Raw genomic sequence first — 20,991 nt, 5'->3', positions numbered from 1 at the left:
GGGGCAGGCAGCCTTGCCGAGCTGGACCTTGTGTTGCTGTTGGAGAGCAAGCTGACGATGAATCAGCAATGCAGCCTTGCGGCAAAAGAGGCCACCAGGCTCCAGAAAGGCATGGCGAAGAGCGTTGCCAGCAAATTGAGGAAGACGCTCCGTCATCTCTCCTCAGCACTGGTGAGGCCCCTTGTGGAGTCCTTTGTCCAGTTTGAGGCGCCCCAGTGGAAGGTCGAAGCAGACATGCTGGAGCAATTCCAGAGCGTTCCTACCAAGATGCTGAAGGGCCTGGAGCCTCTTCAGTATGAGGAGAAGGTGTGAGAGCTGGGTGTTTTCAGCCTGCAGAGAAGGGTGCTCAGTCTGAATCTCCTCCTTGTTCTAAATCCCGGATGGGCAGGAACGAAGACAAGGGAGCCAGACCACCCCCAAGCTGCCACAAGAAGAAAACACACAACCTCCCTTCTCCCACAAAGGACCTTCCAAGCACAAAGGCCACCAAACCACCGACCGGTGATGCACACCCAATGTGAAAGACAAGGAATGAACACAAGCGTAGGGAGTGGGTAGGATGGCAAGGAGGGAGCAACTGTGACATCAATGCCAGCGCCTCATGCCCAGAATATCTGGGAAGCCCAGACCAGCCTGCAGTACGGTGACACGAGCAAATAGGGCCTCCTCCTCGCAACAATGCAGCCGCAAGCAGCACCGCACGAGTGACACGTCATGACCTCATTTCATGACACCCCACCTCTCCCATGCTTTGGCCGCGTCTGCTGACTGCCCTCAAATGCATGCAAGATAGCAATCCTCAACAGGAGAAAAGGACAACAGAGCGTTGTGGGAACGACAACACACCCCACCTCATTACTTGCCAGGCTTAGGCATGTAAGAGCAGCTCACGCCAAATGTTGTCATGCGCAAAGAGTTTCTTGCCCAAAGGCACTTGGGGACCAGCATAAAAGCCGGCTCTGTGCCTCGAACCCTCACACACTCCTCCCGACGCCTTCTCCCCTGCGACCAACAAGGTGAGCCTGATCCCCACTCATATTCGCCCACCTGACCACGCAGCCTCTCCCCCCAGCCTCAGCAGCCCTTCTGCCTCCCCAAAGCAATGCTCCCCACTACCGAAGGCCTCCCTGCTCCCTTGGCCTCTTCCAGCAGTGCTCCACACACCCATAACACTCTCCGCCTTCACAATACCCTCTCTTCCAGGCACCCTCCACAACACAGACATGTCCTGCTACGACATCTGCCGCCCCTGCGGACCCACCCCGCTGGCTAACAGCTGCAACGAGCCCTGTGTCAGGCAGTGCGAGGACTCCCGTGTCGTCATCCAGCCTCCTGCCGTGCTGGTCACCCTGCCAGGACCCATCCTCAGCTCCTTCCCCCAGAACACCGCCGTTGGATCCTCCGCATCAGCTGCCGTGGGCAGCAACCTCAGCACCCAGGGAGTGCCCGTCTCCTCCGGCGGCTTCGAAGGCTTTGGCCTTGGAGGCTTTGGCTTTGGAGGCCTGGGCTGCATCTCTGGCAGAAGAGCCTGCTACCCCTGCTAAGGACCCATGCCAACACCCCTGACAGCAGCCTCCAACACTGTGCCCGCCAGCTCTCAGTCTGAGGACGCTCCTCTGTGCTGCTCATGGCACACGGGCTCACCAGTTGCGGCTCATCATTCCATGACACAACAAAGCCAGCAAGCAAGGAAGGGGCCAGCCCTTGCTGTCAGGAAACATGGCGAACATACCTCCTTCTTTCTTCCTCTTTCTCCTTTCCGTAGCACCACCACCTACAGCTGCTACTCTCTGCTGCAATGCCTTGCTCACTAGCACAATCCCTACGGAAACCTGGGGCTGCTCCTACCACGGGGTAGGGAGACCTTAGGGCTCTAGGAAAATCTGCTCTATGCAAGGGACAAAGGCTGGTGGTCGCCTTCCAGGCTCCTCAGAATATGCACCTTGACGCTCCCTCTGTTTCATGTTTTCCTCAATAAAGTCAGTCTGCATCCCATATCCTCAGATGCCTCCTCTTGCTTTCTTCTCCCAACGCTCTTCCAACTTCACCCAACAAAAAGAACAAAGAGCAGGGCTCAAGTGGCCATCAGGGCTCAAGCCTCTTGGTGTTCAAGAAGCATTTGGACAATGCTCTTACATAGCTCCTTCTCACTACCATGGAAAGACATGATGGGCCACTCAGCAGATAAGGAGTTGTGTGCATGGTCACATCTCAAGAGTTGCGCTCAACAGCTTGGTGCCCAGGTGGACACCAGGGAGGAGTGGTGTCCCTCTGGGGTCTCTACTGAGGCCAGTATTATTTAACAGAATTGTCCCTCACACGGACATCACACATATGGGGCGAGACTCACAGAATCACGGAATTGTCGAGGTTGGAAGAGATCTCAAGACCACCTAGTCCAACCTCTGACCTTATTGTAAGTCTTCCACTAAACCATATCGCTAAGTTCAACATCTAAATGTCTTTTAACCTCCAGGGATGGTGACTCCACCACTTCCCTGGGCAGCCCATTCCAATGCCTCACAACCCTCTCAGTAAAGAAGTTCTTCCTAATATCCAACCTAAAACACCTCTGGCACAACTTTAGCCCGTTCCCCCTTGTTCTGTCACCAGGCACGTGGGAGAATAGACCAACCCCCACCTCGCTACAGCCTGCTTTAATGTACTTATAAAGAGTGATAAGGTCGCCTCTGAGTCTCCTTTTCTCCAGGCTTAACAAACTCAGCTCCCTCAGCCGCTCCTCCTTGGATTTGTTCTCCAGACGCCTCACCAGCTTCGCTGCCCTTCTCTGGACTCTCTCGAGCACCTCCATGTCCTTCTTGTAGCGAGGGGCCCAAAACTGAACACGGTACTCGAGGTGCAGCCTCACCAGAAGCAAGTACAGGGGGACAAACACTTCCCTAGACCTGCTGGCCACACTGCTTCTTATACAAGCCAGGACGCTGTTGGCCTTCTTGGCCACCTGAGCACACTGCTGGCTCATATTCAGCCGACTATCAACCAATACTCCCAGGTCCTTATCCGCCTGGCAGCTGTCCACTCATGTCCCAGCTTGTAGCTCTGCTTGGGGTTGTTGTGCCCCAGGTGCAGGACCAGGCACTTGGCCTTGTTGAACCTCATACAGTTGACCTCAGCCCATCGGTCCAGCCTATCCAGATCCTCCTGCAGAGCCTTCCTACCCTCAAGCAGATCAACACACGCACCTAACTTGGTGTCATCTGCGAACTTACTGAGGGTGCACTCACTGCCCTCATGCAGATCATCAACGAAGATCTTAAAGGGGACCAGCCCCAGTACCGAGCCCTGGGGAATGCTACTAGTGACCGGCCTCCAACTGGATTTGACTCCATTCAGCACGACTCTTTGGGCCCGGCTATCCAGCCAGTTTTTAACTCAACGAAGCCTACGCCAGTCCAAGCCATGATCAGACAGTTTCTTGAGGAGAATGTTGTGGGAAACGGTGTCAAAAGCCTTGCTGAAGTCAAGGTAGACCACGTCCACAGCCTTTCCCTCATCCACCAAGCGCGTCACTTTGTCATAGAAGGAGATCAGGTTCGTCAAGCAGGACCTGCCTTTCATAAACCCATGCTGACTGGGCCTGATCACCTGGTTGCCCTGTAAGTGCCGCGTGGTGACACCCAAGATAATCTGCTCCATGAGCTTCCCTGGCACTGAGGTCAAACTGACAGGCCTAGAGTTTCCTGGGTCTACCCCCCGGCCCTTCTTGTAGTTGGCCTCACGTTTGCTAGCCACCAGTCAACTGGTAGCTCCCCCGATAGCCAGGACTGTTGATAAATGATGGTAAGCGGCTTGGCCAGCTCCTCCGCCAGTTCTCTCAGTATCCTCGGGTGGATCCCATCTGGCCCCATCGACTTGCATACATCCAAGTGCCGGAGAAGGTTGCCAACCATTTCCTCACGGATAGTGAAGGCCACATTCTGCTCCCCATCCCCTTCCACCAGCTCAGGGTACTGGGTATCCAGAGAGCAACTGGCTTTGCCGCTAAAGACTGAGGCAAAGAAGGAATGAAGCACCTCCGCCTTTTCCTCATCTTTTATAACTAAGTTCCCCCTGCATCCAGCAAAGGCTGGAGGTTCTCCTTAGTCCTCCGTTTTGCATTCATGTATTTGTAGAAACATTTTTTGTTGTCTTTGATGGCAGTAGCCAGATTGATCTCCAAATGAGCTTTACCCTTTCTAATTTTGTCCCTGCACTGCCTCGCAACATCCTTATAGTCCTCCTGAGTGGCCCGCCCTCTTTTCCAAAGATTGTAATCCCTTTTTTTCCTCCTAAGCTCAAGCCACAATTCTCTGAAGAGCCATGCCGGCCTTCATCCCAACAGGCTTGTCTTTGGGCACGTGGGGACAGACCGCTCCTGCGCCATTAAGATTCCCTTCCTGACGAGCGCCCAGCCTTTTTGACTCCTCTGCCCTTCAGAACCGCCTCCCAAGTGTCCTGAAAAGTTCAAAGTCGGTCCTCCGTAAGTCCAATCCAGTGGTTTTACTGGTCCCCTTCCTTGCTTCTCCAAGAATGGAGAATTCTAGCATTTCACGATCACTCTGCCCAAGACAGTTTCCAACCACAACAATGCAGCCGCAAACAGCACCGCACGAGTGACACGCCATGACCTCACTTCATGACACCCCACCTCTCCCATGCTTTGGCCGCGTCTGCTGACTGTCCTCAAACACACGCTCCATTCAAATCCACCCAAAGAGCCACTCTCACTAAAAAGCTGCCGCCACGGCCACAAAGACACATCCTCAACAAGAGAAAAGGACACCAGAGCATTGTGGGAAAAACAACACACCCCACCTCATTACTTGCCAGGCATTATCATGTAAGAGCAGCTCACGCAAGGTGTTGTCATGCACAAAGGGTTTCTTGCCCCAAAGGCACTCGGGGACCAGCATAAAAGCCGACCCTGCGCGTAGCACCCTCACACACTCCTCCCGACGCCTTCTCCCCTGCGACCAGCAAGGTGAGCCTGAACCCCACTCCCATCCTTTGCACACCAGACCAGTCTTATATCGCACGCGGCCTCTCTCCCCAGCTTCAGCAGTCTTTCTGCCTCCCCAAAGCTATGCTCCCCACAACCCAAGGCCTCCCCACTCTCTTGGCCTTCCTGATCACTGCTCCTCACACCCCCAACACCCTCCGCCTTCACAACAGCCTCTCTTCCAGGAACCCTCCACAACACAGACATGTCCTGCTACGATATCTGCCGCCCCTGCGGACCCACCCCGCTGGCTAACAGCTGCAACGAGCCCTGTGTCAGGCAGTGCGAGGACTCCCGCGTCGTCATCCAGCCTCCTACCGTGCTGGTCACCCTGCCAGGACCCATTCTCAGCTCCTTCCCCCAGAACACCGCTGTTGGATCCTCCGCATCAGCTGCCGTGGGCAGCAACCTCAGCGCCCAGGGAGTGCCCGTCTCCTCCGGCGGCTTCGGAGGCTTTGGCCTTGGAGGCTTTGGCTTCGGAGGCCTGGGCTGCATCAACGGCGGAAGAGCCTGCTACCCCTGCTAAGGACCCACGCCAACACCCCTGACAGCAGCCTCCAACACTGTGCCCGCCAGCTCTCAGGCTGAGGACGCTCCTCTGTGCTGCTCATGGCACACGGGCTCACCAGTTGCGGCTCATCATTTCATGGCACAAGAAAGCCAGCAAGCAAGGAAGGGGCCAGCCCTTGCTGTCAGGAAACATGGCGAACATACCTCCTTCTTTCTTCCTCTTTCTCCTTTCCGTAGCACCACCACCTACAGCTGCTACTCTCTGCTGCAATGCCTTGCTCACTAGCACAATCCCTCCGGAAACCTGGGGCTGCTTCTACCACGGGGTAGGGAGACCTTGGGGCTCTGGGAAAATCTGCTCTACGCAAGGGACATAGGCTGGTGGTCGCCCTTCAGGCTCCTCAGAATATGCACCTTGACGCTCCCTCTGTTTCATGTTTTCCTCAATAAAATCAATCTGCATCCCATATCCTCAGATGCCTCCTCTTGCTTTCTTCTCCCAGCGCTCTTCCAACTTCACCCGACAAAAAGAACAAAAAGCAAGGCTCAAGTGGCCATCAGGGCTCAAGCCTCTTGGTGTTCAAGAAGCATTTGGACAACGCTCTTACATAGCTCCTTCTCACTACCATGGAAAGACATGATGGGCCACTCAGCAGATAAGGAATTGCGTGCATGGTCACATCTCAAGATTTGCGCTCAACAGCTCGGTGCCCAGGTGGACACCAGGGAAGAGTGGTGTCCCTCTGGAGTCTCTACTGAGGCCATTCGTATTTAACAGAGTTGTCCTGCACATGTACACCACACGTATTGTGTGAGACTCCTCGTGGATTGTGTATGCTGCTTTGCGACGTCCCTGACCCACTGGGTCATCAGCTCCATAATCATGGCTGTTTCTCACTGAGTGAGAGTGGCTCTTTAAGTGGATCTGCATGGAGCGTACATTTGAGGGCAGTCGGCAGACGCGGCCAAAGCATGGGAGAGGTGGGGTGTCATGAAGTGAGGTCATGGCGTGTCACTCGTGCGGTGCTGTTTGTGGCTTCATTGCTGCGAGGAGGGGGCCCTAGTTGCTGGCCTCACCATAATACTCCCACATTGACAACAGATGCAGCCACAGAATCCCTTCCGTTTGGAAGTAACCTCTGGAGACCATGCACTGCCAGCGCCCTTGTCAAGTACAGGCATCTACAGGAGGCTGTACTGGACCATGTGCAGTTCCTGGGTTTCTCATATTAAAAACGATGGAAATGCAAAACCTCTGCTTGAAGTCCACTGCTTGACCACTCTCACAGGGAAAAAGGGGTTCCTTCCCTTCCAAAGAAATTGTTTCTCTGTGGCGTCCACTCACCTTTGTCCTGGTAGCAGGCAGTAACTGAATTTAGCCTGGTTCCCTTGTCTTTGTACCCGCCCATCTGGGATTTAGAACACGGAAGAGATTCAGCCTGAGCACCCTTCTCTGCGGGTTGAAAATGCCCAGCTCTCTTACCTTCTCTTCATATCGAAGAAGCTCCAGGCCTGTACCAGAATTGCAAGGTTGGTGTAAAGTACCAAAATTGCCTTATCTGAACTGTAGCCAGGATGGCAAATAACAGTCAATCATCTTGTGGTCCTATAAATAGTAGTCCTAAGCAAAGAACCCCATGAGCTCTCTAGGCATTGAAAACTCAATCTCTACCTGAGCTGGGACACCTCACAGCATACCCCTGAGGGAAAGTGCATCTCAGGGCTGACTCCTTGAGGACTCAGGTGCAGACAAACACCAACAAGGAATTAGGGTGAGTAATTCACTCCAAGGGGTATTTTGGAAGTTTGTGACTGAATTTATATACCCCCAAGAACCCTGCAGTAAGTCTCAGCTGAACTTTGCCACTGTTTCTATTGTAGAAAATCCCATTAAAATAATTCTGTTAACTTCTCAGATGATCAAAGATTGATGAAGAGCTGTTAAAAATCATACCATCTATACCCCAAAATATAAAATAAATCCTAAATTTCTGCTCTATTAAAGCAGTGTAAAATCTAATTCCATGACATGTGTACACCCCTTAGTGTGGTCATCCATATGTATTGATGATGGGCTGGAAAACCAGCTGGTGCCCACCTGTGTTGTTGGTGATGATATCCTTGAGAGGGGAGGTTCAGTGGGCCTTTACAACCCCTCCCGATGGCCTATTGAGCAAAACGTTAGTAGTAGGTGAACTGGAAAGAGCGTTGGGTTGAAAAAAGGAAGAGGACAAATGTCAGGATGGGATGCAGATAGATTTTATTGAGGGGGAAAAAAAAAAATAAAAGGAAGGAGCAAAAATAAAAGCACCTGAGTCTGAGGTGCTATTAGAGTGACCACCAGCTGCTCTCCCTTGTCTACAGCACATTTCCGAAGAGAACTGAGAACATCCTGTCCTAATGAGGAGAGTAGCAGAGAGGTAGTCAATCCATGGTGGCATTTGGACTATGAACCATTCATAGCAGTAGAGAGTAGCGGCCGTAGGTGGTGGTGCTACGGAAAGGAGAAAGAGGAAGAAAGAAGGAGGTAGGTTGGCCATGTTTCTTGACAGCATGAGCTGGCTCCTTCCATGCTTACTTGCTTGGTTGTGTCATAGAATGATGAGCTGCATCTAGTCAGCGTGTGCGTCATGAATAGCACGGAGGAGAGTCTTCAGGCCGAGAGCTGTCTTACGCGGTATTGGAGGCTTCTGTCAGGGGTGTTGGCGTGGGTCCTTAGCAGGGGTAGCAGGCTCTTCTGCCAGAGAAGCAGCCCAGGCCTCCCAGGCCAAAGCCTCCAAGTCCAAAGCCTCCGAAGTCGCCGGAGGAGATGGGCACTCCCTGGGCGCTGAGGTTGCTGCCCACGGCAGCTGATGCGGAGGATCCAACAGCGGTGTTCTGGGGGAAGGAGCTGAGGATGGGTCCTGGCAGGGTGACCAGCACGGTAGGAGGCTGGATGACGACGCGGGAGTCCTCGCACTGCCTGACACAGGGCTCGTTGCAGCTGTTAGCCAGCGGGGTGGGTCCGCAGGGGCGGCAGATGTCGTAGCAGGACATGTCTGTGTTGTGGAGGGTGCCTGGAAGAGATGGTATTGTGAAGGCGGAGAGTGTTATGGGTGTGTGGAGCGGTGCTGGGGGAGGCCAAGGGAGCAGGGAGTCCTTGGGTAGTGTGGAGCATGGCTTTGGGGAGGCAGAAGGGCTGCTGAGGCTGGGGGAATAGTGAGGTTGGGGAGACAAGGCTGGTCAGGTGGGCGAAGGATGGGAGTGGAGTTCAGGCTCACCTTGTTGGTCACAGGTGAGAAGGTGTCAGCAGGAGTGCGTAAGGGTGCTACAAGCACGGCAGACTTTTATGCTGGTCCTTGAGTGCCTTTGGGGCAAGAAACCCTTTGCGCATGACAGCATTTGGCGTGAGCTGCACTTACAGGCCAAAGCCTGGCAAGTAATGAGGTGGGGTGTGTTGTCATTCCCACAACGCTCTGGTGTCCTTTTCTCCTGTTGAGGATGTGTCTTTGTGGCCGTGGCGGCAGCTTTTTAGTGAGAGTGGCTCTCTAAGTGGATCTGCATGAAGCGTACATTTGAGGGCAGTCAGCAGACGCGGCCAAAGCATGGGAGAGGTGGGGTGTCATGAAGTGAGGTCATGGCGTGTCACTCGTGCGGTGCTGTTTGCGGTTGCATTGTTGTGAGGAGGGGGCCCTATTTGCTGGCCTCGCATTAATACTGGCTGGTCTGGGCTTCCCAGATGTGCTAGGCACGAGGCACTGGCAGTGGTTTCACACTCGTTCCCTCCTTGCCATCCTCCTTGCCCACTCCCTACGCTTGTGTTCATTCCTTGTCTTTCACCTTGGGTGTCCTGCGTCAGTTGGTGGCTTGGTGGCCTTTATGCTTGGAAGGTCCTTTGTGGGAGAAGGGACACTGTGTGTTTTCTTCTTGTAGCAGCTTAGGGGTGGTCTGGCTCCCTTGTCTTCCTTCCTGCCCATTCGTGATTTAGAACGAGGAGGAGATTCAGCCTGAGCACCTTTCTCTGTGGGTTGAAAACGCCCAGCTCTCTCACCTTCTCCTCATATTGAAGAGGCTCCTGGACCTTCAGCATCTTGGTAGCCCTGCACTGGAATTGCTCCAGCATGTCTGCTTCCATCTTTTACTGGGGCTCCTCAAACGGGACAAAGGACTCCACAAGGGGCCTCACCAGTGCTGAGGAGAGATGACGGAGTGCATTCCTCAGTTTGGTGGCATCGCTATTCCCCGTGCCCTCCTTTATCCTGGTGGCCTATTTTGCCGCAAGGCTGCATTGCTGACTCATTGTCAGCTTGCTCTCAAACAGCAACGCAAGGTCCAGCTTGGCAAGGCTGCCTGCCCGTCTGTCAGACAACACCATGTCCTGCTGCTCGGTGTTAGTCCTCCCCAGAGGCAGCAATTTGCTTTGCCCCTTCTGCAACTTCATGATGTTCCTCTCTGCCGAGTTCTCCAGCCTCTGCACATCATTCTGAATGGTGCCACGTTCATCACGTGCATCATTCGCTCCTCCCAGTCTCGGGTCATCTGCAGACTTCCTGCGGGGTGACTCCATCCCATTACCCACCTCACTAATGAGGATATTGAACAGTGCTGGCCTCACTGCTGAGCCCTGGCCCACACCGCTAGGTCCTTGCCTCCAACACCTCTCTGTGCCACTCAGCACAAGCCTCTGCACCTAAGCAATTTGTCATTTTTCAGCCCACCTCAGCGTACATTTATCTAACCCATACTTTGTCTGCTTCTCTTTGAGAGTATTACGAGAGCAACCATCTAAGAAAGCCCTTACTACAGCCTTTACTAATGTTGAGCAGCTGCTACCGCTCTCCCGTCAATCACCAAGCTGGTCACTTCAACGTAGAAGACACTAGGAAGGGTCCTGCATGAGTTTCAATATGTAAATCCTTGTTGACTACTGCCCATCACATTCTGGTTCTTCATCTGCTCGACAACACTATTCTGGGAGGATTTCCTTTAGAACCTTCCCAGCGACTGAAGTCAGGCCAACCAGCCTCTGGTTTCCTAAACCCTTCCTTCTTCACCTTCTTGAAAAGAGAAGAGGGGTGAGTCTCTTCCAGCCTTCAGGAGCCTCTCCCACTCACCAGGACCTTTCCAAGAGAATTAGTAGTGGCCTTGCAAGGACACCACACCGTGCCCTCAGCATTCCTGGCTTCAGTGCAGTAGGCCTCACGGACCATGGCACACCCAGTTGCACAGCCCCCCTTCCTACCTTGCTTCATCTTCCTCAGCAACCAACACTACTCACTTCAGCTGCAAGCCAAATCCACCTCAGCCGAATGGGGACAGGCCTTGCTACTCGGCAGCCATGCCAGGACCACGCATCCATGAGGTGCTCACAGCTGCGGACCTGCGCACCATGCATGTCTCCAACTGCCTGCTGCAGGGTCCAAACCCTGCGTCTGAACATCAAACCTACGCAGGGAAAGGGCCTCACCCTTGGATGCTCAGCACCGAACAAGACCCCAAAAGCTCTGCCTCAGTCTCCCTGACAAACCACTGCCCCTCAGCTCAGGGCTTGCAAGCTCTCAACCAGGCCCGAGAGGACAACGTCCTGCTGTCGCAAACACCTCTCCTCCGCATGATCAAACTACCACCCCCAAGCTGACACAAGAAGAAAACACGCAGCCTTCCTTCTCCCACAAAAGGACCTTTCAGGCACAAAGGCCACCAAACCACCGACCAATGAAGCACACCCAAGGTGAAAGAGGAGGAATGAACACAAGCGCTGGGAGAGGGCAGGATGGCAAGGAGGGAACGAGTGTGACATCAATGCCTGTGCCTCGCGCCCAGCACATCTGGGAAGCCCAGACCAGCCTGCATTATGGCGAGGCCAGCAAATAGGGCCCCCTCCTCTCAACAATGCAGCCGCGAACAGCACCGCATGAGTGACACGCCATGACCTCACTTCATGACACCCCACCTCTCCCATGCTTTGGCCGCGTCTGCCGACTGCCCTCAAAGACACGCTCCATGCAAAGCCACCCAAAGAGCCACTCTCACTTAAAAGCTGCCGACACGGCCACAGAGACACATCCTCAACAGGAGAAAAGGACAACAGAGCGTTGTGGGAACAACAACACACCCCACCTCATTACTTGCCAGGCATTGTCATGTAAGAGCACCTCATACCAACTGCTGTAATGCGCAAAGCGTTTCTTGCCCCAAAGGCACTCAAGGACCAGCATAAAAGCCGGCCCTGTGCCTCGAACCCTCACACACTCCTCCCAACGCCTTCTTCCCTGCGAACAACAAGGTGAGCCTGAAATCCACTCCCATCCATTCCTCCACCGACCAGCCTTATCTCCCTACTCCCTGTCTCCCCCCAGCCTCAGCAGCCCTTCTGCCTCCCCAAAGCTATGCTCCCCACTACCCAAGGACTCCCTGCTCCCTTGGCCTCTTCCAGCAGTGCTCCACACACCCATAACACTCTCCGCCTTCACAATACCCTCTCTTCCAGGCACCCTCCACAACACAGACATGTCCTGCTACGACATCTGCCGCCCCTGCGGACCCACCCCGCTGGCTAACAGCTGCAACGAGCCCTGTGTCAGGCAGTGCGAGGACTCCCGCGTCGTCATCCAGCCTCCTGCCGTGCTGGTCACCCTGCCAGGACCCATCCTCAGCTCCTTCCCCCAGAACACCGCCGTTGGATCCTCCGCATCAGCTGCCGTGGGCAGCAACCTCAGCGCCCAGGGAGTGCCCATCTCCTCCGGCGGCTTCGGAGGCTTTGGCCTTGGAGGCTTTGGCTTCGGAGGCCTGGGCTGCATCAACGGCGGAAGAGCCTGCTACCCCTGCTAAGGACCCACGCCAACACCCCTGACAGCAGCCTCCAACACTGTGCCAGCCAGCTGTCAGGCTGAGGACGCTCCTCTGTGCTGCTCATGGCATACGGGCTCACCAGTTGCGGCTCATCATTCCATGGCACAAGAAAGCCAGCAAGGAAGGAAGGGGCCAGCCCTTGCTGTCAGGAAACATGGCCAACATACCTCCTTCTTTCTTTCTCTTTCACCTTTCCGTAGCACCACCACCTACAGCTGCTACTCTCTGCTGCAATGCCTTGCTCACTGGCACAATCCCTCCGGAAACCTGGGGCTGCTCCTACCACGGAGTAGGGACACCTTGGGGCTCTAGGAAAATCTGCTCTACGCAAGGGACATAGGCTGGTGGTCGCCTTCCAGGCTCCTCAGAATGTGCACCTTGACGCTCCCTCTGTTTCATGTTTTCCTCAATAAAATCAATCTGCATCCCATATCCTCAGATGCCTCCTCTTGCTTTCTTCTCCCAACGCTCTTCCAACTTCACCCGACAAAAAGAACAAAGAGCAGGGCTGAAGTGGCCATCAGGGCTCAAGCCTCTTGGTGTTCAAGAAGCATTTGGACAACGCTCTTACATAGCTCCTTCTCACTACCATGGAAAGACATGATGGGCCACTCAGCAGATAAGGAATTGCGTGCATGGTCACATCTCAAGAGTTGCGCTCAACAGCTTGGTGCCCAGGTGGACACCAGGGAGGAGTGGTGTCCCTCTGGGGTCTCTACTGAGGCCAGTATTATTTAACAGAATTGTCCCTCACACGGACATCACACATATGGGGCGAGACTCACAGAATCACGGAATTGTCGAGGTTGGAAGAGATCTCAAGACCACCTAGTCCAACCTCTGACCTTATTGTAAGTCTTCCACTAAACCATATCGCTAAGTTCAACATCTAAATGTCTTTTAACCTCCAGGGATGGTGACTCCACCACTTCCCTGGGCAGCCCATTCCAATGCCTCACAACCCTCTCAGTAAAGAAGTTCTTCCTAATATCCAACCTAAAACACCTCTGGCACAACTTTAGCCCGTTCCCCCTTGTTCTGTCACCAGGCACGTGGGAGAATAGACCAACCCCCACCTCGCTACAGCCTGCTTTAATGTACTTATAAAGAGTGATAAGGTCGCCTCTGAGTCTCCTTTTCTCCAGGCTTAACAAACTCAGCTCCCTCAGCCGCTCCTCCTTGGATTTGTTCTCCAGATGCCTCACCAGCTTCGCTGCCCTTCTCTGGACTCTCTCGAGCACCTCCATGTCCTTCTTGTAGCAAGGGGCCCAAAACTGAACACGGTACTCGAGGTGCAGCCTCACCAGAGCCGAGTACAGGGGGACAAACACTTCCCTAGACCTGCTGGCCACACTGCTTCTTATACAAGCCAGGACGCTGTTGGCCTTCTTGGCCACCTGAGCACACTGCTGGCTCATATTCAGCCGACTATCAACCAATACTCCCAGGTCCTTATCCGCCTGGCAGCTGTCCACTCATGTCCCAGCTTGTAGCTCTGCTTGGGGTTGTTGTGCCCCAGGTGCAGGACCCGGCACTTGGCCTTGTTGAACCTCATACAGTTGACCTCAGCCCATCGGTCCAGCCTATCCAGATCCTCCTGCAGAGCCTTCCTACCCTCAAGCAGATCAACACACGCACCTAACTTGGTGTCATCTGCGAACTTACTGAGGGTGCACTCACTGCCCTCATGCAGATCATCAACGAAGATCTTAAAGGGGACCAGCCCCAGTACCGAGCCCTGGGGAATGCTACTAGTGACCGGCCTCCAACTGGATTTGACTCCATTCAGCACGACTCTTTGGGCCCGGCTATCCAGCCAGTTTTTAACTCAACGAAGCCTACGCCAGTCCAAGCCATGATCAGACAGTTTCTTGAGGAGAATGTTGTGGGAAACGGTGTCAAAAGCCTTGCTGAAGTCAAGGTAGACCACGTCCACAGCCTTTCCCTCATCCACCAAGCGCGTCACTTTGTCATAGAAGGAGATCAGGTTCGTCAAGCAGGACCTGCCTTTCATAAACCCATGCTGACTGGGCCTGATCACCTGGTTGCCCTGTAAGTGCCGCGTGGTGACACCCAAGATAATCTGCTCCATGAGCTTCCCTGGCACTGAGGTCAAACTGACAGGCCTAGAGTTTCCTGGGTCTACCCCCCGGCCCTTCTTGTAGTTGGCCTCACGTTTGCTAGCCACCAGTCAACTGGTAGCTCCCCCGATAGCCAGGACTGTTGATAAATGATGGTAAGCGGCTTGGCCAGCTCCTCCGCCAGTTCTCTCAGTATCCTCGGGTGGATCCCATCTGGCCCCATCGACTTGCATACATCCAAGTGCCGGAGAAGGTTGCCAACCATTTCCTCACGGATAGTGAAGGCCACATTCTGCTCCCCATCCCCTTCCACCAGCTCAGGGTACTGGGTATCCAGAGAGCAACTGGCTTTGCCGCTAAAGACTGAGGCAAAGAAGGCATGAAGCACCTCCGCCTTTTCCTCATCTTTTATAACTAAGTTCCCCCTGCATCCAGCAAAGGCTGGAGGTTCTCCTTAGTCCTCCATTTTGCATTCATGTATTTGTAGAAACATTTTTTGTTGTCTTTGATGGCAGTAGCCAGATTGATCTCCAAATGAGCTTTACCCTTTCTAATTGTCCTGGTTTCAGTTAGCACAGAATTAATTTTCTTCCTAGTAGCTGGTGGAATGCTGTGTTTTGGCTTAGAATGAGAAGAGTGCTGATAACACCCCGATGCTTTAATTGTTGCAGAGCAGTGCTTATACTAAGCCAAGGACATCTCAGCCTTTGCTCTGTCCTGCCAACGGGCAGGCTGGGGGGTGCAGTAAGAGCTGGGAGGGGACAGACCCAGGACAGGTGACCCAAACTAGCCAAAGGGGTATTCCATACCATCTGACGTCATGCTAAACAATATATAGGGGTGGCTAGCCGGGGGGAGGGGGGCGGACTGCTCGGGGTTAGGCTGGGCATCGGTCAGCGGGTGGTGAGCAATTGCATTGTGCATCACTTGTTTGTACATACTATTATTACTTTCGTATTATCACCATTGTATCATCATTATTATTATTGTTATTATTATTTTGTTATTTTTTTTTCCTGTCTTATTAAACTGTCTTTATCTCAACTCACGGGCTTCACTTTCCATTTCTCTCCCCCGTCCCAGAGAGGGAGGGGGGAGGGTGAGCGAACGGCTGCGTGGTGTTTAGCTGCCGGTCGGGTTAAACCACGACAGTCTTTTTGGCGCCCAACGTGGGGCCCGAAAGGTTGAGATAACGGCAGATCTGATCAGAGTGTGTTAAACTAAAATTGGTGTAAGGATTAGACCTGCTTAATAGTCACTTGTCATGATGCTGATTGCTTTAATCACAACTCTGCTGCGCCTGTTTTCCAAATTGAGTATTATAGTACATTATTTTCCGTATTTGCTCTCTGTAGTGTTGTTTCTCCTCTCCGGGCCCTGGTTTCAGACCATTATGGTACTAAGTGTTATAGCAATGGCTTATGAGACGATAAGATATCTGGTCATGATTCTAACTTGGTATTTATACTCAGTAACATCATGGACTCTGTACTTTGGAAACAGCATCTTGGGAACTATTAGCAATTATACCTATTGTTTTTCTCCATTAGAGAGTCAATCTGTGGAGGGGAAAGGGGAGGATATTTTTCCTTACTTGCTTACTCTCCCTTTCTCCTTCACCACCCCTGTATCCTCCTGGGTCACCCTCCCCCCTCCCTCTCTGGGACGGGGGAGAGAAATGGAAAGTGAAGCCCGTGAGTTGAGATAAAGACAGTTTAATAAGACAGGAAAAAAAAAATAACAAAATAATAATAACAATAATAATAATGATGATACAATGGTGATAATACGAAAGTAATAATAGTATGTACAAACAAGTGATGCACAATGCAATTGCTCACCACCCGCTGACCGATGCCCAGCCTAACCCCGAGCAGTCCGCCCCCCTCCCCCCGGCTAGCCACCCCTATATATTGTTTAGCATGACGTCAGATGGTATGGAATACCCCTTTGGCTAGTTTGGGTCACCTGTCCTGGGTCTGTCCCCTCCCAGCTCTTACTGCACCCCCCAGCCTGCCCGTTGGCAGGACAGAGCAAAGGCTGAGATGTCCTTGGCTTAGTATAAGCACTGCTCTGCAACAATTAAAGCATCGGGGTGTTATCAGCACTCTTCTCATTCTAAGCCAAAACACAGCATTCCACCAGCTACTAGGAAGAAAATTAATTCTGTGCTAACTGAAACCAGGACACTAATTTTGTCCCTGCACTGCCTCGCAACATCCTTATAGTCCTCCTGAGTGGCCCGCCCTCTTTTCCAAAGATTGTAATCCCTTTTTTTCCTCCTAAGCTCAAGCCACAATTCTCTGAAGAGCCATGCCGGCCTTCATCCCAACAGGCTTGTCTTTGGGCACGTGGGGACAGACCGCTCCTGTGCCATTAAGATTCCCTTCCTGACGAGCGCCCAGCCTTTTTGACTCCTCTGCCCTTCAGAACCGCCTCCCAAGTGTCCTGAAAAGTTCAAAGTCGGTCCTCCGTAAGTCCAATCCAGTGGTTTTACTGGTCCCCTTCCTTGCTTCTCCAAGAATGGAGAATTCTAGCATTTCACGATCACTCTGCCCAAGACAGTTTCCAACCACAACAATGCAGCCGCAAACAGCACCGCACGAGTGACACGCCATGACCTCACTTCATGACACCCCACCTCTCCCATGCTTTGGCTGCGTCTGCTGACTGTCCTCAAACACACGCTCCATTCAAATCCACCCAAAGAGCCACTCTCACTAAAAAGCTGCCGCCACGGCCACAAAGACACATCCTCAACAAGAGAAAAGGACACCAGAGCATTGTGGGAAAAACAACACACCCCACCTCATTACTTGCCAGGCATTATCATGTAAGAGCAGCTCACGCAAGGTGTTGTCATGCACAAAGGGTTTCTTGCCCCAAAGGCACTCGGGGACCAGCATAAAAGCCGACCCTGCGCGTAGCACCCTCACACACTCCTCCCGACGCCTTCTCCCCTGCGACCAGCAAGGTGAGCCTGAACCCCACTCCCATCCTTTGCACACCAGACCAGCCTTACCTCGCACGCGGCCTCTCTCCCCAGCTTCAGCAGTCTTTCTGCCTCCCCAAAGCTATGCTCCCCACAACCCAAGGCCTCCCCACTCTCTTGGCCTTCCTGATCACTGCTCCTCACACCCCCAACACCCTCCGCCTTCACAACAGCCTCTCTTCCAGGAACCCTCCACAACACAGACATGTCCTGCTACGATATCTGCCGCCCCTGCGGACCCACCCCGCTGGCTAACAGCTGCAACGAGCCCTGTGTCAGGCAGTGCGAGGACTCCCGCGTCGTCATCCAGCCTCCTGCCGTGCTGGTCACCCTGCCAGGACCCATCCTCAGCTCCTTCCCCCAGAACACCGCCGTTGGATCCTCCGCATCAGCTGCCGTGGGCAGCAACCTCAGCGCCCAGGGAGTGCCCGTCTCCTCCGGCGGCTTTGGAGGCTTTGGCCTTGGAGGCTTTGGCTTCGGAGGCCTGGGCTGCTTCTCTGGCGGAAGAGCCTGCTACCCCTGCTAAGGACCCACGCCAACACCCCTGACAGCAGCCTCCAACACTGTGCCTGCCAGCTCTCAGTCTGAGGACGCTCCTCTGTGCTGCTCATGGCATACGGGCTCACCAGTTGCGGCTCATCATTCCATGGCACAAGAAAGCCAGCAAGGAAGGAAGGGGCCAGCCCTTGCTGTCAGGAAACATGGCCAACATACCTCCTTCTTTCTTTCTCTTTCACCTTTCCGTAGCACCACCACCTACAGCTGCTACTCTCTGCTGCAATGCCTTGCTCACTGGCACAATCCCTCCGGAAACCTGGGGCTGCTCCTACCACGGAGTAGGGACACCTTGGGGCTCTAGGAAAATCTGCTCTACGCAAGGGACATAGGCTGGTGGTCGCCTTCCAGGCTCCTCAGAATGTGCACCTTGACGCTCCCTCTGTTTCATGTTTTCCTCAATAAAATCAATCTGCATCCCATATCCTCAGATGCCTCCTCTTGCTTTCTTCTCCCAACGCTCTTCCAACTTCACCCGACAAAAAGAACAAAGAGCAGGGCTGAAGTGGCCATCAGGGCTCAAGCCTCTTGGTGTTCAAGAAGCATTTGGACAACGCTCTTACATAGCTCCTTCTCACTACCATGGAAAGACATGATGGGCCACTCAGCAGATAAGGAATTGCGTGCATGGTCACATCTCAAGAGTTGCGCTCAACAGCTCGGTGCCCAGGTGGACACCAGGGAGGAGTGGTGTCCCTCTGGAGTCTCTACTGAGGCCATTCGTATTTAACAGAGTTGTCCTGCACATGTACACCACACGTATTGTGTGAGACTCCTCGTGGATTGTGTATGCTGCTTTGCGACGTCCCTGACCCACTGGGTCATCAGCTCCATAATCATGGCTGTTTCTCACTGAGTGAGAGTGGCTCTTTAAGTGGATCTGCATGGAGCGTACATTTGAGGGCAGTCGGCAGACGCGGCCAAAGCATGGGAGAGGTGGGGTGTCATGAAGTGAGGTCATGGCGTGTCACTCGTGCGGTGCTGTTTGTGGCTTCATTGCTGCGAGGAGGGGGCCCTAGTTGCTGGCCTCACCATAATACTCCCACATTGACAACAGATGCAGCCACAGAATCCCTTCCGTTTGGAAGTAACCTCTGGAGACCATGCACTGCCAGCGCCCTTGTCAAGTACAGGCATCTACAGGAGGCTGTACTGGACCATGTGCAGTTCCTGGGTTTCTCATATTAAAAACGATGGAAATGCAAAACCTCTGCTTGAGGTCCACTGCTTGACCACTCTCACAGGGAAAAAGGGGTTCCTTCCCTTCCAAAGAAATTGTTTCTCTGTGGCGTCCACTCACCTTTGTCCTGGTAGCAGGCAGTAACTGAATTTAGCCTGGTTCCCTTGTCTTTGTACCCGCCCATCCGGGATTTAGAACAAGGAAGAGATTCAGCCTGAGCACCCTTCTCTGCGGGTTGAAAACGCCCAGCTCTCTTACCTTCTCTTCATATTGAAGAAGCTCCAGGCCTGTACCAGAATTGCAAGGTTGGTGTAAAGTACCAAAATTGCCTTATCTGAACTGTAGCCAGGATGGCAAATAACAGTCAATCATCTTGTGGTCCTATAAATAGTAGTCCTAAGCAAAGAACCCCATGAGCTCTCTAGGCATTGAAAATTCAATCTCTACCGGAGCTGGGACACCTCACAGCATACCCCTGAGGGAAAGTGCATCTCAGGGCTGACTCCTTGAGGACTCAGGTGCAGACAAACACCGACAAACACCAACAAGGAATTAGGGTGAGTAATTCACTCCAAGGGGTATTTTGGAAGTGCGTGACTGAATTTATATACCCCCAAGAACCCTGCAGTAAGTCTCAGCTGAACTTTGCCACTGTTTCTATTGTAGAAAAACCCATTAAAATAATTCTGTTAAATTCTCAGATGATCACAGGTTGATTAAAAGCTGTTAAAAATCATACCATCTATACCTCAAAATAGAAAATAAATCCTAAATTTCTGCTCTATTAAAGCAGTGTAAAATCTAATTCCATGACATGTGCCCAACCCTTAGTGTGGTCATCCATATGTATTGATGATGGGCTGGAAAACCAGCTGGTGCCCACCTGTGTTGTTGGTGATGACATCCTTGAGAGGGGAGGTTCAGTGGGCCTTTACAACCCCACACGATGGCCTATTGAGCAAAGCGTTAGTAGTAGGTGAACTGGAAAGAACATTGGGTTGAAAAAAGGAAGAGGACGAATGTCAGGATGGGATGCAGATAGATTTTATTGAGGGGAAAAAAAAAAAATGAAAGTAAGGAACAAAAATAAAAGCACCTGAGTCTGAGGTGCTATTAGAGTGACCACCAGCTGCTCTCCCTTGTCTACAGCACATTTCCGAAGAGAACTGAGAATATCCTGTCCTAATGAGGAGAGTAGCAGAGAGGTTGTCAATCCATGGTGGCATTTGGACTATGAACCAGTCATAGCAGTAGAGAGTAGCAGCTGTAGGTGGTGGTGCTACGGAAAGGAGAAAGGAAGAAGGAGGTATGCTGGCCATGTTTCCTGACAGCATGAGCTGGCTCCTTCCATGCTTGCTTGCTTTGTTGTGTCATAGAATGATGAGCTGCATCTGGTCAGCGTGTGCGTCATGAATAGCACAGAGGAGAGTCTTCAGGCCGAGAGCTGTCTTGCGTGGTATTGGAGGCTTCTGTCAGGGGTATTGGCGTGGGCCCTTAGCAGGGGTAGCAGGCTCTTCTGCCAGAGAAGCAGCCCAGGCCTCCAAAGCCATAGCCTCCAAGGCCAAAGCCTCCGAAGCCGCCGGAGGAGACGGGCACTCCTTGGGCGCTGAGGTTGCTGCCCACGGCAGCTGATGCGGAGGATCCAACGGCGGTGTTCTGGGGGAAGGAGCTGAGGATGGGTCCTGGCAGGGTGACCAGCACGGTAGGAGGCTGGATGACGACGCGGGAGTCCTCGCACTGCCTGACACAGGGCTCGTTGCAGCTGTTAGCCAGCGGGGTGGGTCCGCAGGGGCGGCAGATGTCGTAGCAGGACATGTCTGTGTTGTGGAGGGTGCCTGGAAGA

At 53.1% G+C, this 20,991-nt stretch overlaps 5 protein-coding genes across 5 annotated transcripts; 3 read left to right on the top strand and 2 right to left on the bottom strand.

The window, feature by feature from the left end:
- Nucleotides 1-5,192: 5,192 nt before the first annotated feature.
- LOC116486601 (feather beta keratin-like) lies at nt 5,193-5,525 on the top strand. Its single transcript, XM_032182961.1, has one exon. The coding sequence runs from the start codon at nt 5,205-5,207 to the stop codon at nt 5,523-5,525; it is 321 nt and encodes a 106-aa protein (XP_032038852.1). The 5' UTR covers nt 5,193-5,204.
- A 2,699-nt stretch (nt 5,526-8,224) lies between these two features.
- On the bottom strand, nt 8,225-8,545 carry LOC116486644 (feather keratin 1-like). The gene has a single exon (XM_032183047.1). The coding sequence runs from the start codon at nt 8,543-8,545 to the stop codon at nt 8,225-8,227; it is 321 nt and encodes a 106-aa protein (XP_032038938.1).
- Nucleotides 8,546-8,746: 201 nt separating this feature from the next.
- On the top strand, nt 8,747-12,319 carry LOC116485679. Its single transcript, XM_032181169.1, has 4 exons — nt 8,747-8,783; nt 10,750-10,918; nt 11,689-11,774; nt 11,979-12,319. The coding sequence occupies exons 1-4, from the start codon at nt 8,747-8,749 to the stop codon at nt 12,317-12,319; spliced, it is 633 nt and encodes a 210-aa protein (XP_032037060.1).
- A 5,299-nt stretch (nt 12,320-17,618) lies between these two features.
- On the top strand, nt 17,619-17,939 carry LOC116486661 (feather keratin 1-like). The gene has a single exon (XM_032183065.1). It carries the CDS (start codon nt 17,619-17,621, stop codon nt 17,937-17,939), a length of 321 nt encoding a protein of 106 aa, XP_032038956.1.
- Nucleotides 17,940-20,642: 2,703 nt separating this feature from the next.
- Nucleotides 20,643-20,963, bottom strand: LOC116486687 (feather beta keratin-like). The gene has a single exon (XM_032183114.1). The coding sequence runs from the start codon at nt 20,961-20,963 to the stop codon at nt 20,643-20,645; it is 321 nt and encodes a 106-aa protein (XP_032039005.1).
- Between the last annotated feature and the right edge of the window lie 28 nt (nt 20,964-20,991).

Source organism: Aythya fuligula, chromosome 2 (assembly GCF_009819795.1).
Source record: "Aythya fuligula isolate bAytFul2 chromosome 2, bAytFul2.pri, whole genome shotgun sequence".
In the NCBI taxonomy this organism is placed as follows: domain Eukaryota; kingdom Metazoa; phylum Chordata; class Aves; order Anseriformes; family Anatidae; genus Aythya; species Aythya fuligula.
This window is presented reverse-complemented; position numbering and strand designations above follow the sequence as displayed.

Excerpts from the sequence above, each read along its gene's own strand:
- LOC116486601 (XM_032182961.1), top strand. The coding sequence starts at position 5,205 with ATGTCCTGCTACGATATCTGCCGCCCCTGCGGACCCACCCCGCTGGCT.
- LOC116485679 (XM_032181169.1), top strand. The coding sequence starts at position 8,747 with ATGGGAGTGGAGTTCAGGCTCACCTTGTTGGTCACAG. Across the intron at positions 8,784-10,749 it reads GCTCACCTTGTTGGTCACAG|CAACCAACACTACTCACTTC; the intron begins GTGAGAAGGTGT and ends CATCTTCCTCAG. Across the intron at positions 10,919-11,688 it reads CTGCAGGGTCCAAACCCTGC|GCACTCAAGGACCAGCATAA; the intron begins GTCTGAACATCA and ends CTTGCCCCAAAG.
- LOC116486687 (XM_032183114.1), bottom strand. The coding sequence starts at position 20,963 with ATGTCCTGCTACGACATCTGCCGCCCCTGCGGACCCACCCCGCTGGCT.
- LOC116486644 (XM_032183047.1), bottom strand. The coding sequence starts at position 8,545 with ATGTCCTGCTACGACATCTGCCGCCCCTGCGGACCCACCCCGCTGGCT.
- LOC116486661 (XM_032183065.1), top strand. The coding sequence starts at position 17,619 with ATGTCCTGCTACGATATCTGCCGCCCCTGCGGACCCACCCCGCTGGCT.